Genomic DNA, 17323 nt, shown 5'->3' on the forward strand with positions numbered 1-17323 from the left:
ACGTTATCGAAGTAATTGCATGTTCATCAAATTGCATTATTCTTTATAACGGTGACGTGAAAGCCATCAAAGCTTGCGGAATTATTACACAGTAAATCATGCAGAGAAGAACCCCCCCCCCACCCCCGCCCTAAAAAAACACCCAACCAACAGATTATCTACTAAAAATACGAGTCATTGTTTTTTTTTGTTGCATAATTTAGCTAATCCTTTGTGTGATATAATCTGAATTATGTAACGATATTTATACATTTGGAAACATTTCCACAACTGGATTACGGGCCGATTACGGGCCGACGTCTAAAACAAACCGAGGCACAAAGAGCTCATTTTTTCGACCTGGAAATGTACACTTTGCTCGCTCTGTGTTTACGGATTGATTACAGCCATCTTGAGTTCGACATGTTTGCTTGGACGTGGTGCTCTTTCAAAACAGGAACTTCTGCACACAGCTTTGCGGTCAGATAAATATTTATTTTAACCCATCCTTGTGACTCTTCTAGCACTGTGGCAATAATTTATCCGTCACGCGCCGCTAATGCCATGAGGTGGCTGGACCCGACACTTCAAAGTCCTTCTTGCCATTTCTGCACTACTGATTAACAAAAAGAAAGTACAACTTTTACATCACGTGTCTCGACAGATACGTGAAGGCGTGTAACGTGATAGGTGGAATACGTAACCGCAGTGGACCTTGACTTCATCCCTGAGAAACGTCTGCAGTTTTTCAGTTCGATGCTACGGATACACGGATAGCGGTGGTCTGATATCGCGCTCGTTTACGCAGGAAGACGACCGTGACGTTGAGCCGTGACGTACTGTGTGCTGCGAATAGATCAAGAAGATGAACTACGGCCTTTTCCAGAGATACAACAAACCTGATAAAACACCTTAAACGTAAAACTTCAAAGCTAGCTCGGCGAGAATAAATAAATGTCTACGAACAATGCGGAGTGAGTGAAAATAGCAGCTCTGATCCGGCCTCTCGTTCGTGAAGATCAGTCGCTCTCTATCGTTTGACGACGAGGGTTACGGACACAACCGTACTCGATCCAAGCTAGCTAGTGTAGCTAGCGAACGCGCTTCTGTGAGGTCCCTGAATGATTAGCGCCGAGTAGGTTACTCATTTCGGTAACGAGGTACCGGTTGCCAGTTTGAAGAGTATGGTATCGACGCATCCCTATTGTATACAATTTTTAGCTAATTCTCCGGTAGGGGCGGGAAATACATGGTGACATTTTTACGAGGGGAAAAAAATACGTATTACGATATAAAAAAAAAAAACCCCAAACAGTCCGTACAGTATTTCGAGGCGTTTTTTTTTTTTTAATTGTTGTGGCCAAAACGCTTGATTTCGCTGCAGGTTTATTTTCAAAATGTTGCGATGTGACTTGCGGAGTTTTTTGTGCTTGAATCGGCGAAATCGCGATCGCGCGAAACTCTTTCGCAGTGACGTTCGTTGGTAACGAGACCTTTTTAGCTGTACTCGTGTCTGACGCATGCGAATCGGAGAGGCTTCGCGTGACCCGAATCTGCGGGAAATCCGCGCCGATTTCGAAAAATCGCAAACTCCTCCGAATACCGCGCCGTTTCCTCGATTTTGCGTTCGTTTCTGCGAGCGCAAAATCGCAGAGTCCTGGAGGGACTGCTAAAAATTTGGTAACCAACTGCTAGCGAAACAACGTTGCATTTCGCAATTCAAATAAACTAAATTACTAAAAAGGAAAACGCATCATAAATTGTATGATTTTAATAAATTCTGAAAATATAAATAGTAAATTTACAGAATATGAACGTCAAATCGGTTGCTTCCAATCCGTGTATTTTTTTAAATCACGTTACCCGTGATATCTTGGAAAACCAGGCCATAGTTTATCATGATACTGATATTACGTTGTCATTTTGCAGCCCTGTTCTAAAGTCTCAAGTCTGCATATTAAAAAAATAAAACCAAAACGAGGTTAGTCCGAGTGCACGGTCTCTGCTGAACCCTTAAATTCCTTTGTCTCGGTGAGTATGAGCTCGAAATGCACCGAGAGAAACGTTCCTCTGATTTCCTCACGCACGGAATGAACCTGCATTCTCATTTCCCCTCATTCATCTCAAACAACTCGGCGGACGGATAAACCGCGGCTCCGTAACGTTTTATTTCTCAACGGAAAAGAGAAAGAAGAAAAAAAAAAGTACATAATGTGTAGCTTTGCCAGAACCTAAACACTAGCTTCTCTCTCAGGCAGTCGTGCACCGCACCCCAATTTAGGGCCAGAAACGTTAAGGTGGCCAACATTCCTCCAGCTGTTCCTCTCAGACGCTGGTTAAACCGATCGCTGAAGTGCATCTGCCGTGGATTCTGACGGAGGAACGGAGATGAGCGACGACGGTGCAGCTGGAACAACATTCTAAAGTCTATATTTAATCAGGCATCTCAATCCTATTTTTCACCAGCTTTAGTGCCAGAGTGAGCACGGGTTCAGTTCTCCGGTGAGGATTTTTGAGAACTGGCCTGCGTTTCCACGGGTCGAAGAGACGTACGTTATACGTGATTGGATGTGCGAGATCCGCTAAACTGACTTGGATCTAAATCATTCTGAGCTAAGAATTGAAAACTGAAAACCTCCGGCGTTCCTCAGGGCCCGAGTCGAGGCCTGCTTCTGCTGTAAAACAGCACTGTTACGAACGCTGTTACGACGGCGAGAACACGGCAGCGACAGTCGCTTTTACCTGAACGTGACCCGGCTCAGAGAGCCGATCGATGACGCCGGGTATTTTCAGACGCGAGCCGTTAAACCGGATCGAAGGACGACGCCGTAGCGCTGCAGAAATGCGCTGTTCTTTAAATTCGGACGGACGAAACGAAGAAAGATAAACAACAGACGCCGCACGCGATAAGTCGAATTTTAAAACTAGCTATTTATATAATTACTGAATAATTTATTTATCCCGGCTCTGTGTTCTTCATGCCTGGGGGGGGTTTTATACACCTGCTTGGTAAAGGTTTGTTCACATATCCTGTTGTTGATGTTCAGCCCTACACTCACACACACACAGTGCTTTCTTTGCGTTTTTGGTTCGTGCGGCGTGAAAACAAACAGTACTGGACTTTATAATAATAATAATAATAATAATAATAATAATGGCAACACACTTTGAGCATTAAGAAACCGGATATGTTTGTTCACCCACTTCTTCAAATTCAGGTTTCATCAAATGGCAGCCAATCAAACCACAGAAGATGTCCTCTGAACATCAACAAAGGAAAAAAAAAACGTTCACCGGCGCTCCGTGTTGTTCTCAGACACTTTCTGAGGGCTGCAGGTATTTTTCTGGCCTGAGCTGAACAATGGCATACCTGGCATTCCCCAGATCTGAACCGAGATTTCAGACCAGCTTCGGGTCACCTTCGAGACCGAATCAGCTGCTCGTACAAACACGTTGCGAAACATACCGGATATTTTCATTCCGACTGCTTCCACTTATTAAAAAAAAAAAAATGTCAAAGAGTCAGCGTTTCTAAGATAAAGAAGTGTGTGTTTTGCACGCAGGGACCCGATGACGAATCGCCCACTGCAGGCTAAAGCTCACAAGAACACCATCACGGCTACAGCGCAAGCGCTAGCGGGAATCCATGAAAGAACATGACGACCAGAGCGAGTTCACACATCGTGAGGGTGGGGGACTGAAAAGCATCATGGCTGGAATATCACTCGAGGTGTTAAATCGACACCTACAGCGATAAATGAACTCTTTGTGTTCATTTGTGTCCAGACTTATATAACCCAACTCAACAAAACACTGCAGTGAACCAGCCCGATCCCTCAAAGGGCCGGCAGACGCTAGGGAGCTGGTCCAAAGATATGAAAGCTAAATTTAACACTGTAATGAGCAAACTCAACACATCATGGGCCAATTCGTCACTGTAAAAGCCATCCTAACGCTCTAAAGGCTAGCGTAACAACGTAAAGGGCCGACCCCTCACTCGGATCCAGAGCTGTAACATCTCTTCACTTAACACCATAAGCGCTGACTCAACACTAATAGAGGGATAATCAATACTCTAAAAGGACGCTCCACATGCCAAGGGCCAACTCAACACTCATCCGGGACAACCTAACAGTATAACACTATAACCTAACATGATCATCGAACATGATAAAGACTCGACCGCTGTGAAGGGCCAGCTCAATGTTCAGAGAGACATTTAAACACAATACGCCACAACTCAAAAAGGCGCTAACCCTTAAAAGACCAACTCAGCCCACAAAAGGCCAAGTCAGCCCTCTCAACACCAACTAAACCCTCACAAATGGTCAACTCAACCCACAAAAAGTCAACTCAGCCCTCCTGGTACCAACTCACCCCTCAAAGGGTTAACTTAAAAAGGGCAATTCAACCCTCCCAGGGCCAAGTCAACCCCCAAATGGCTAACTCAACCCTCACAAAATGAAAACTCAACCCTCAAAAGGCCAACTTAAACCTCCCAGGGCCAACAAATGATAAACTCAACACTGCAAAGTGCTATCCGCTCACAGTAAAAGGGTAACTGAACTCTCTGATTCGAGGGCCAGCTCAACCCTCAGAAAGCCAACTAAACCCACCAAGAACCAAACCAACTCTTAAAAGGGCCAACTTAACTTCCCTGGTGTGAACTTAATACCTTAACTCAACACTCTACAAGCTGATGCAAAGGCCAACCAAACCCTCTGAAAGCCAATTAAGCTCTTAAACTGCCAACGACCAAAGAGCAACTCAACACTGGAAACCACAAAAGACCAACTCAACCCATAAAAAGCTAATTCGACCATTAAAGGGCCAACTCAACACCAAAACTCAACACGCTGCAAGCTGATGCAAAGCCCAACTCAACCCTCTGAAAGCCAATTAAACCCTCAAATGGGCCATCGATCAAACCAGCGCAGGGCCAAACTGACACTCTGAAAGTCAAATCAGCACCCGAAGGACCAACTCAACACCGTAAACCCCCAACCCAGGACCAACTCAACACCGTAACCCCCCAACCCAGGACCAACTCAACACCGTAAACCCCCAACCCAGGACCAACTCAACACCGTAAACCCCCAACCCAGGACCAACTCAACACCGTAAACCCCCAACCCAGGACCAACTCAACACCGTAAACCCCCAACCCAGGACTGAACCAGTTCTCCGCTCAAACCATTCCAAATTTTGTCTGCAACAGTATAAAATGCCCGGCATGACCCTCACCACTGGGTACACTATATTAAACATATCTAAACATATCTGCTTTACTTTTATTACAGCCACACATGAGGTTTGAGGAGTTCATTAAAATGACACTAAGCAGAAGATGCAGAAGATGCAGGTGCATGCACGTGCACAGTCTGCAGAGCATGCAAAGTGCATATGACAAGTGCACAAGCTTGCAAAATAACAAACAAACAAACAAACAAACAAATAAATAAATAAAGCTCCGGACAACCAGAGACATGCAACAAGAATAGAAGGAGAGAAAATAATTTCCTTGAGGTCCAGAAGTGTGTTCAGCAGCTCCATGGTACAGATTCTACAAGCACGCTCGTGCAAAGGTGCTATGCTTTAAATTACACCTATTATCTCTTTGATTTAGAGCATTTGTAGCCTTCCTCTTACCTGGTTGTCTGTGTTGAAGTTGTGCTCGAGCCAAACGCCTCGTTTAATCCCATTGCACTTCAGGGGACGACATTATAATCTCGTTTCCTCCAAAAATCCATAAACAGCGAAATTACTCATAGACCAGAAAGTTTTCAAGCACTCATCCTGTACATCTGAGCTCAAAATTAAAGACTCAGGGAATCTCTTTCATTCACAAGAGACGTTTATAGACCAATAACGCTACTATCTAAATAATAATAATAATAATAATAATAATAATAATAATAACGGGGGGCACGAGAGCAACCCCTTAAACGTAAAAGCAAGAAAGTAAACAATGCGCGACGTGTCTTTTCCCAGCCCTTTCCTTCCGTTTCTTGTCACGTCCTCCTTTTTAATATAAGTTCATATTTTCCACAAAAAAACAAACAAACAAACGTTGAACTCGTGTGAAAATCCTCCGTCAAAACCGTTTGTCGACTTTAATCTGCGTCAAAACACTGCGAAGTATATTCCAGACTTCAACCACTCACTATGAACTCCGTGCGCTGTATCCGAAACCGCGCTCACATTTCTACAAGAGTCCACTATGTACGCCGTCGTAGCCTTTATTCCATACCCTAAGTAGTGCACGAAAACAGGAAGTAAACCTGCGTTTGGTGTTTAACCGCCTCGATACAAACTCGGGTTTGCGTTCGGGCGAGATTAACAGTTGACGCAGCCAATCAGAGGTAAGAAAGAGTTTTGATTGACACCTTCTTCATCCAATACGCGATAAGACGTGTACCAATCAAACGCTTCCTGCCTTTCTAGTTGACCAATGAAAATTCTACGTTTTTTTTGTTTTGCCCGAACGTTAGCAAACAGCTCGCATAACTAACATATTAAATACGTTTAATTTGCTTTAGGTTTCAAAACGTTACTTCAGGAGACATTTAATCGGCGTAGTAATTCATAGACGGTTTCCGACGTATGTCGTGGGTAAATAAGAACAGCTGCAAATAGACTGGAATAAAGTTCGATATTCGCGGAAATTAAGGGACCGTCGCTAAAGTTACATACGACATTGTTATACACGTCTCTAACTTCAGTAGCATTTGAAGGGAATGACTTATAGTCACACAACCAACTGTAAAAGTGTTCGACTAGGTGGCAGGTATGAAGCACACCTTTTAGATTTTTGATATTTAACCCTACGCCGTTTAAATGGGACTTGACTAACTAAAGTGTAATACATGAAGGCCAAATCTCAAATAGCTCTGTGCTCCCTATAAAGCTGCACTACAGACCGTGCTTTTTAAATGATGGCGTCTACGCCCTATGTAGTGCACTAGGGGGACATTTTAGATTCAGCCAGATGCGAAACGTTAACTGCAAGCGGTAATGATGGCCAGATATTACTTCACGGATCAGAAAGTGCTCTTAAATCGTGTGTTGATTATTATAATTTAGATATAATGTCGAAACTATAAAAATAAAAAGTGAACGGGTTCTAAATATGTTGCAGTCAGTCCAGTTTGACAAACTCCATGGTGTCCATGGCAACATGTCCATCCTGTTACAGTGAACGTTTGTTGTTAGCGCCATCTATTGGTGAAAAGCAACATTTAACTGAACTCCAGAAATGTGGAGGAAAAAAGTTCTCTCTCTCTGTCTCTCCCTCTCTCTCTCTGTCTCTCTCTCCCTCTCTGTCTCACAGACACTCTTTCTTTCTCACTCTCTTTCTCTCTCTTTCTAACTCTCTCAATCACTCTTTCTCTTTTTCTTTCTCTCTTTCTCACTCTCTTTCTCTCATGCTTTCTCTCTTTCTCTCTCTCTCTCTCTCTCTCTCTCTCTCTATGTAAAAGAGGATACCAGCCTTAATAAACTATTTATCCTAGTCTAAGTAAATAAACTAGAAATTATTAGAATATGACAAAAAATGTTTTGTTGATAGTCAGTACTATTTTTTTTTTACCTGAAATGAGAGAATAGTTTAGCTCTTCCTTACAGACAACAACAAGAAAAACAACAACAATACTACTACTACTACTAATAATAATAATAATAACATAGAATAGATAGATAGGACTACAGAATAAATCAAATAATACAAAATAAGTAAACAAAAGAAAGAATGAATAAATAAATAAATAAAAAATTTGAGACCAAACGCTCAACAGCTTACGGAAAAGTACATAAAACAATCCATTTTATATGAAATAAGTATACATTATTATAAATAAGAAATTATTTGTACAGAAAACAAATGGCAAACAAACAAATACCATCCATCCATCTTCTATACCGCTTATCCTACAGGGTCGCGGGGGAACCTGGAGCCTATTCCAGGGAGCATCGGGCACAAGGCGGGGTACACCCTGGACAGGGTGCCAATCCATCGCAGGGCACAATCACATACACACTCACACACCCGTTCATACACTACGGACACTTTGGACATGCCAATCAGCCTACCGTGCATGTCTTTGGACTGGGGGAGGAAACCGGAGTACCCGGAGGAAACCCCCTGCAGCACGGGGAGAACATGCAAACTCCGCACATACACACAGGGCCGCGGTGTAAATGGAACACCCAAACCCTGGGGGTGTGAGGCGAACGTGCTAACCACTAACCCCCAAATAAATAAATAAATAAATAAATAAATGTGGTTACTAAGGATAAATGAATGGAAAAGAGGATGTACATACACACATGTCCAAATTCTCAAATTGTGTTACACACACACACACATTATATATATATATATATATATATATATATATATATATATATATATATATTGTTATTATTGTTGTAATAAAAGCAGTTACTGAAGATAAATGAATGGCAAACAAACAAACAAACAAATATATAAATAAATACATTAGAGAGTCCAAACTCTCAAGATGTGTTACATATATGTAGAAAGTATTTATGATAAAACACACACACACACACACACACACACACACACACACACACACACAGAGGGTTGCAGCTAGGCCTCATCTTTAAAGTCAGTCCCTAATCCCCAGCTCTAATCTGGTCACTGGGTCACTGGGGTGCTGCCTAATAATCATACCACGTCTCCGTCCTTCTTCTACCGTACACGATAAACACCATCATGGCAACCGCAGGACACTTCATCTTCTCAGGTAGGCTAAAAAAGAAATCATTATTAAACTGCTGTGTGGGCATGTAGTGATATTATCACCGCTTGTCTCAGTTCATCACCGCTTTTACGTCTAGTGTGTGACAAGACAGCTGCTTTATTTGGATTTTTAAAAAAATTTTTATCTTGCAGTGCTGGTACTGGGCATAACTCTTGTGGCAGCTTATGTCGAAGAACTCGATGACAGGTACGATGAAATCTGGCAGTAATGAAGAGATTATTATTATACCATTATTAATGGCACAAGTATACATTAATACATCACTAATACAGCATTAATAATGTCAACAAAGCACATACCACATTTATTCATCTATATATACAGTATAATGGATGGCCTCTAGAGTAAATAATGTGTAAATAAATAAAATCTGCATTAATTAATGTTCATTCATCAAATAATACAATTGTTAATGAAGCTGTTAATATTACATATGACTTATTATTATTATTATTATTCATGTGAATTCATGAATTCAAGGGCTGTGCAAAATGAATAATAATTAAAGCGTGTACTGTATATCGATCATTCTGGATCAAAGTTATGCGTGCCATGAATATTCATCATTGTAGGTGATTATTCGGTTAATATTAAAAATAATATCAGTACAAATGTTAACATAACATGCCGTATTATGACTTTCAACGTTTAATCTTATAGCCAGAGGTGTAAATAATTACTAAAGCCAGGGCGTTAAGTAAAATCCATCTGAAACCTGGCTTAGAAATGTAAAAAATGATTATCTGATTTTAGCTGAAAGTAATTTTTTCCTCAAATGAAAAGATTGGAGCTGATTTTGGGAGAGAAATCCGTGTCCAAGTCGTCTAGCTGGGCTTTTAAAAATGGGTTTGTTTTTTTTTTCTTCTCATTTGTGAAGGTTGGGACGGTTATGTATGTAGGTGTGCTTCTTAAAGCGTTATAAAAGTTTTAATATGCTTCACACATGCTCTTTCTCTTGATGTATAGATTTAACGAGATGCGTAAGAGTGAGTCCTGGCTGGTGGAAGTGAGTGCGTTTTAAACTCTCTCATTTTTTTGTTTCCATGCTAAACACGCAGCATGTATACACGATCTGATCCCATCTGATCCGAATTACAGTTTTACGCTCCGTGGTGTGAATATTGTAAAACGTTCGAGCCGATATGGTACGACGTCGCGGCCGAGCTGAAGAGTCAAGGCTCCCACGTCAACGTGGGCAAAATGGACGCCACCGTCTACTCCGGTTAGTCAAATCGAACATAAATGCATCATTCATAAAGCATTTGATATTGCTAATGTGGAGTGTTACGAGGTGCATGAGGTGTAGGAATGGTCTGAAAATCTCTTTTTTTTAAATTTTTTTATTTCTACCCAGACAAATGGGTTAAACCGTGACAACCAATCACACCGTCCCATACGCACCAGTCTCACGTGTACTCTATAATTAGATTAGTTAAGCGAGTCTAAACCCTTCAGCCCTGCTCTCCCGCTCCACATTAATCTTCTTCTGATTAAACACCAGATGGACAGTCAGCATTTTCTTTCGTATGCTTTTACACTGAAATCCTATCATGGAAGTTCTTTTAAAGCTGCAGTTTGTTGCGTTTCTAGTCTTCAAACGATATACTGATATACTGTAATATAAATATAATATAGATATACTACTACTAATAAAGATGTTTGAGAAAAAAAAATAAATAAATGTCACCTGCAATACTTCCATGCAAAAGATTTGACTAGTTTCAGTTTTTATTGACTTGTATTTTTCTGGCCCTGAAATTAGAATAATATGCGCATCCAACGACGTGAGACTTTACAGTAACGTATGGATGGGAGCAATCTCAGTGAACGTAGGTCTTTATCCGTCAACCTTCAAACGCACTGTTTCAATTCATACAAAACGGACGACCTTGGTTTTAGAGCGTTATCTGATGCTAATGCTGTAAATAGTGTTAGATAACGGAACCTTAAAACGAAGCATTACCTAGAAAGCTAACTTTGTCTGATTTATCGCTTATATATATATTTACACCCACACACACACATATATATATATATATACAGTGTATACGGTATACTGAGATGAGCTAGCTGATAAGTGGTTGAGAAGACGCTGGAGTTTTACACCTCTATAAAGAATAGCCACGTCCATCTTCCCTAACTATCTGACAACCGAGTTGCCATAGTAACGCTATTTCTTTTCCTTTCTTCCTCGTGTAGATGCTGTCACAGAGTTTACAATCCGTGGATATCCTTCTATAATCTTGTAAGTGCCTGAAAGAACTTCATTATGATCTCGGATACGATCGCGCGCCACCTGAAAGCTCATCAGATCTCGTTTTTTGATAAGATACAGGAACGAATGGTTTCCGCAGTCGTACGTTTCTTTATCGGGACGTTTTGGTCCGTGGTTTAAAATGTATGTATGTATTTTTTTTTTCGAGACTGCGTGACTCATTTTAGTGCCAGAAAAGTGCCGACACGCAGTATTCTCTTCTCTAAAACGCATATAAAGCAGGAAAATACAGAAACATCCTCCACTACAGGGCTGTGATATGGAATATGTTTTTTTTTATATTGTTCACACACACGCACACGCACACGCAAACACGTTTACAGATCGCTTCCAGGCTCATTTGCATACCGAAACCTTGTGTAATATCAGTGTTGCGTCGTTATTACAGAAACCATTTGGAAATTATACGTTCTTGAGCGACAGACCGAGCTATTTCTGTACGAGGATTACAATATTGCATGTTGCAATCTCTCCATAACTGTATTTTATGTCGCCTTTGATGTCGTCGTTGTTTTCTCTCTCCACAAGTATAAAAGAAGAGAAGTATTTTCACTACAATGGCCGGAGGACGAAAGACGACATCCTTGAATTCACCAACAGAGTATCTGGGTAAATTTATGCACTTTTTCCAACATGAAACTTAACTGCAAGGAGATAAATGGTATAAAAATAAAAGATATTTAAAAAAAAAGGGGCATAAAAATGGTCATTCTTGACAAATTGCTTCAGTATAAGAGGAATAAAACACTTCCGGACATGACGTTATGGAAAAATAATCAGCTTTTGCTCATTTTTGGTACCAGTAACTCTGCTTTGTCACACCATGCTGTCGTTGATTATTATCCTATAACAGTGGGACACGAAGTGCTTTATTCCTTACGTGACGTCTTTAAAGGTACGTGTGCGATGATTGATGATGATGTAGACGTTGCACAATTGTTGCAAAAACAACGATTATTCCTTTAGGGTTAAAGTCTGCTTTATGTAATGTAATGTAATATAATATTATATAATATAATGTAATATAATAAACACTCGTGTACTTTCTCTATTCCTGCTCAATCCAGTCCTTCTGTGCGAGCTCTGACCAGCGTACGGCTCTTCGAGTACGCCCTGAACCACCATCAGCTTTTCTTTGTTTACGTCGGAGGGAGGTCACCGCTTAAGGTAAGCCCTCTGCAAATGTTTTCGTAGCATGAAAAAAGAACAGATTCCGCATCGAAACGATGGACATTCACCCTGAATACACCCCGATGTCTTTCACACAGTCACAGTTACTTTAACGTTTCCATTAGACCCAGCTCATAAACTGGACCTGATTATTCGCTTCAAAGCGATTGAATTGCCGAAGATGATCGCTGTTAACGGGTGTAAGTAAAATCCCGAGCTCGTGCAGGGTGAGGACTTCAAAACGAGTCCCTCGTCCCTCATTAAGCCCTTAACGGCCCGCCATTTTGTTAGGGCACCTTTATAGTAAACACCTGTTTTATTTATTTACTTATTTACTTATTTATTTATTTACATAAATAACACTAAAGAGAATAAAAGAGAGTCTGGTGAGGTTCACGACTGCTTATAGGTGCTACAAGCCCAATTCCAAAACAGCTGGGACGCCGCGTAAAGCGTGAATAAAAACAGAACGCGACAGTTCGCAATCCTCATAAACCCGTATGTTATTCACAACAGAACACGGAAAACGTAATCAAAGGTTTAAACAGAGGAAACGTAGCGTTTTAAGGGAAAAAAAAATCCGACGGCCGCAACGCGTCTCAAAAAGGTTGGGACGGGGGCAACAAAAGGCTGGGAAAGTACGCGTTACTGAAAAGAAACAGCTAGAGGAACATTTTGCGACTAATTAGGTTCATTGGGAACAATTAGACGAAGTATAAGAGGAATAAAACACTGACGGAGCATGCCGTTATTGGAGTCGTTACAGCGACTCGGCTTCATCGCACCACCCCGTCGTTGAGTATTTTACATGATGTTTATTTTTCTAGTGTCTGGCATTTTAAAGTCAAGCAGATGTAATTGAGGGTAGTAACATTTACTGTAAATTATTTAAAAAAAAATATATATATATATATATATATTATAAGCAAAATTCTATACATCTATACAATATAGAAGAAATAGATTATGTCATGTACTAGTTTATACAGTAAAATGGAAATTCATATACAATATATACAGTATATGTTACATACAGCTGGTTCTCCACAACTTTCTACAATTTCTAATTATGTGTAAGAAATATTAGAATATTTCAAATAACGTGCATTATATAATATGAATAACATTTACGATTAGGAATGTTCAGTGTGTAAAAAAAGCTGTACAGTATTACATGATTATAACGTTATAGTGAATATTTGGAAAGCAAATTAAAGGCAAATTCTGGAGAGGTTCTGTACGGAGGAACGGTCTCAGATCCCTTGCCGTGTATTCTCCAAACACATCAGGCCTTATAATTGTTGCACACCTATATTTATCAAAGATGTTTGTTTTATAAACCCGTGATGTGTTTGCCGTTGTTTGATATCCGTGAGAGCGGAGTATTTTTGTGGATTTTTTTTTTGAACGAAAGATCAAAAGTTTAAACAATAAAGACAGTTTTATTACAGCCTTCTTTGCTCATATTTACCAGGTAAATAATAATAATAATAACAATAATAATTTGATCTCAACATGAGAATTTGAGAACTTTTCCCCCCAAAAAAAAAGTTTCAGGAATCTTCATCCTCATCCATTGTGTTTTTTAAATTTTTTTTGTCCTTTGTCTCTTTCAGGGACAGTTTTATAAAGTGGCAGCTGAATTTGTCACCTACAACTATTTTTTCTCCGCCACCGTGGACGTTTTACCGCAGGTGAAAGCATCTTTTTTTCCACATTTCCGCTCCATATAAAACTCTTTGTCCGAGTCGAGTGGTTCGAGTCCGGTGAAAAGAAAATGTTCTGAATTTCAGGAAGTCACGCTGCAAGACGTTCCCTCCGTCACGGTGTTCAAAGACGGGACGTACAGCGCCTACAACGGTGAGGACTCCTTTAGAACGTTCATCCACAAATGGGTCGGGTTAGGGAAGCCTGTGGTCGCGTGTCAGCTGTAATCGGTTCCCTCTCAGAGCCTCTCGGATGGTGCCGTCCCAGTTCGGCTGCGGAGGAAGCTGGTAGTGAAAAACCAAAGCGTCTAAGCAGAGGGTCACCAAGAACGGGCTCAGGTAGTAGTCGTTAGGGAGACGTGAGCAGCGATGAAGCACCCTGAGGACGAACTCCACGCCGGCGCCGCGCTCCTGCATCACCACGCTCGTCTGCTGCACCTCTCCGTTATCGTAGAACGCCTTCTGGAGCCAGAAGTTGAGGAGGAAGTGATCGGTGCACTGCACCTTGACACGGAACACAGCCGTGTCGGAGGAGTTCGTCACTACGTGGATGGTCAGGACGTCCATCGTTGTTGTCAGAGTCACACGTTAACGTGCGTTAGAACAGAGAGCTCACGTTCCTACGGAGACACAACGTTACGCATGAGCTGCTTCACGTTTACTGTGCCTTAGGAAAGTTAGCAGAGCAAATATTTAACCAATCAGAAAGGAGAAGAGGAACGGTCCCGTATTTCACCTGTCCTGAAGAACCAGTTTGACTTATTTGAGTGTTTTTTTTTTTTTGTTTGTTTTAGACTTGTTTAAAAATGTTCTCATATTAAAGCCAAGAGACAACAATTAGCCCTGAATACCAAGGCACACAAGATATGATGCCTATTTATCCTCCCATAAACACTTAGAGAAACATCATGTACGCGTCACGCGGTTCTTAATACGTGATGATGTCTGGAAATTTCGTGACATGAACGTGAGCACGTGACTTCAAGTGTGTTTGACTTTGTGTGATCCCACGCGAACAATGTTTACAGTACGTAAACATAAACGAGCGACGCGAGGAAATCATGAGAAATATAAAAACGTGCTCTTCCTGTGGGGGGGGGGGGGATGAACACGTGCAAACGTCAACACGAATAAAGCAAAAAAGCACACGTGGAAAAATAAAACCACGTTAGCAAAATACGTGAAAATATATGAATCGTGAAACAAAACAAAAACACACACACACACACACTCACACACACACACACTCTGCATATAAAAAATTAACATGAAAAGAAATAAATTGTGAAAAAAAAATCAAACATGCACTACTGTACACTCGCAGTCAAAAGTTTGTGGACACTCGACTGAAACGTTTCTCACGATCTTAAAAGGCTTTTGATCTGAAGGTGTACGATTAAATGTTTGAAATATCATCGTGACGACGTGTTCGATTCTTTCATTAGAAAACTAACATTTTATTTACCACAGAATCTTTATTTAAACGGACGACTCGGAGCGAAATATTCCTGAAAAGCAGCCGATAAGAGTCCGGCGTCGGTGTGAACTCATTAATACTGTTTAAAAAGCATCTCGGGGAAATTCCTCCAGAAATCGGATGAGAAAACGCCACGAATACATTTCTGGAAATTCTACACAAAAAAGCGTGTCGACTTTGACGATGCTAAAATTCTTAATTATTTTGATTTATTTAGGATTTTTTTTTTTTTTATCACAACATAATTTCCCATAATTCCATTTGTGTTACTGCAGAGTTTTGATGAATAAAGAATAAAAATAAAGAACGAGTTTGTCTAAACTTTTGAAAATGAATCGTGCAAAAAAAAAAAAATAAATAAATAAATCACACGTGGAATTATCCACTACATGTGAAAAACAATCGAACCCCAACATGTCACGTGACTAAAAACCTCACGTGTAAATTTGATTCAATTTCTCTTTTACATACCTTTAATCTTCCACAAATTTGCTCGATCCAGGAAGTGAGTCATCTCTTTCTTTCTTTCTTTCTTTTTAAAAAAATAAATAAATAAATAATAAAAAAATGTCCACTCACTGCAGTATCAGGTTCGTCTGACGTTTTTTTTCTCACGGAGAACGGAGTAAACATAAAAAAATGCTGCTCTTCTCCTCAACCGTATGAAAGTAGCGTCTGACTTTATCCTCCGTCCGCCCTCTTAGTCAACTGACTTAAACAAAATATCCTGCTTTCAAACACATGTTTCCTTGTGTGGTTAATGTCATCAGGCGCTGTTTACTTACCTTAACTACTTTAATCATTGGCAGTTTCAGCATGGCTAGTAATAAAAGAACGCTTGATAAGATGTAGATCATATCCGACTACCTGCTCTGCGATATCTCCATATACGATGCGACAACTGTCGTTTAGCGATGGATGAATTTACAACCATACTTAAAATAATCATTAAATAAATAAATAAATAACCCTAAAACAGCAGCGAGCTGAGTAATAGCCATATAATAAAGGTTTAATTATTCACTTAGGAAAGATATTTTGTAAAGTGGATTGGTTAATTCGCTTAGCTTGTACTGTTTTTACTCTCACATCTGTTTTATTTTTTTCGTGTTGCTAACGTCAACTAAATGTTAAAAAAAAAAAAAAAAAAAAAGTTGAAAAATGAGTCAGATATTAAATAGATAGCCGTGACTAGCTAGCTTTGCGAAGAGCGCTGTTGTTGTTGTTGTTGTTGTTGTTGTTGTTGTTGTGCAGTTTTGGCTGAACGATTAACAGAATATCATTTAACAACGTGTTGTTTATAATGAAATCATTTAGCGGGAATTCGTTTAGCAAGTCCACGCGTCAAAGTCCGAAGGAACAGGAAGCTGAAAACCTCGATAGGAAACACGATTTAGTGTTGAACACGTGACAAGTGAGTGTTATTACATCGTGAAATATAAGAGCCAATTACGTTCCAGTATGCAAATGTGTTCCATTATTATAGCAGTTTACCAGGGAAAAGGGGCGGGGCGTGTAATGTTTTCAGTTTGTATATTCATAGGATCTGGATTTTCTTATAGCCGCTTTTACTCGCGTCTAACGCCGTTTTTATTGAACTTTCGCAACGAGCCACTTCTAATTAGATCAATAATGACGTCTTTAAAAGCACTTTCTGATGACTTTAACGTATTTAGAAATTCCGTTTCTTCTCGATCGATTCTAATTCACTTCTCTGCCTTTTTCTTTCACACAGAGGTTCGCGACGGCGATCTTTCCTCCTGGGTGGACCGTGAACGTTTTCCTCGTTATTTCCTGATGGACAGCTTCTCATTGTACCAGATGGGCGAACGAAGTACGATTACACGCTAACCCCACGCAGTCAACATTTCACGTAGCCGTTTGTCATTTTGCCTTTTAAGGAGTTTTGTGGGCGTCACTAAATGCAAAT

At 40.4% G+C, this 17323-nt stretch overlaps 2 protein-coding genes across 4 annotated transcripts in view; one reads left to right on the forward strand and one right to left on the reverse strand.

Moving 5' to 3' along the window:
* Positions 1–8092, reverse strand: part of tesk2 (testis associated actin remodelling kinase 2) — a 28542-nt gene extending 20450 nt beyond the window's left edge. Inside the window, exons 1-2 of the mRNA XM_053650975.1 lie at positions 6144–8092; positions 5629–5715 (exon numbers count right to left, since the gene is read on the reverse strand). The gene's annotated coding sequence lies outside the window, so the exon portion shown is untranslated. The remainder of the gene's footprint in view (positions 1–5628; positions 5716–6143) is intronic.
* A 448-nt stretch (positions 8093–8540) lies between these two features.
* tmx3a (thioredoxin related transmembrane protein 3a) overlaps positions 8541–17323 on the forward strand; it is an 11886-nt gene continuing 3103 nt past the window's right edge. For 2 of the 3 annotated variants that reach the window (XM_053651587.1, XM_053651588.1), the window contains exons 1-10: positions 8541–8747; positions 8897–8951; positions 9732–9771; positions 9864–9987; positions 10965–11010; positions 11569–11649; positions 12108–12207; positions 13827–13904; positions 14004–14070; positions 17129–17227. In XM_053651587.1, the coding sequence (XP_053507562.1) occupies positions 8717–8747; positions 8897–8951; positions 9732–9771; positions 9864–9987; positions 10965–11010; positions 11569–11649; positions 12108–12207; positions 13827–13904; positions 14004–14070; positions 17129–17227 (721 nt within the window). In that variant the 5' untranslated portion in view covers positions 8541–8716. Of the gene's footprint in view, positions 8748–8896; positions 8952–9629; positions 9776–9863; positions 9988–10964; positions 11011–11568; positions 11650–12107; positions 12208–13826; positions 13905–14003; positions 14071–17128; positions 17228–17323 lie in introns of those variants that run through there. The other variant, XM_053651589.1, reaches the window with a different exon arrangement.

The sequence above is a fragment of the Ictalurus furcatus genome, chromosome 20 (assembly GCF_023375685.1).
Source record: "Ictalurus furcatus strain D&B chromosome 20, Billie_1.0, whole genome shotgun sequence".
Lineage (NCBI taxonomy): Eukaryota > Metazoa > Chordata > Actinopteri > Siluriformes > Ictaluridae > Ictalurus > Ictalurus furcatus.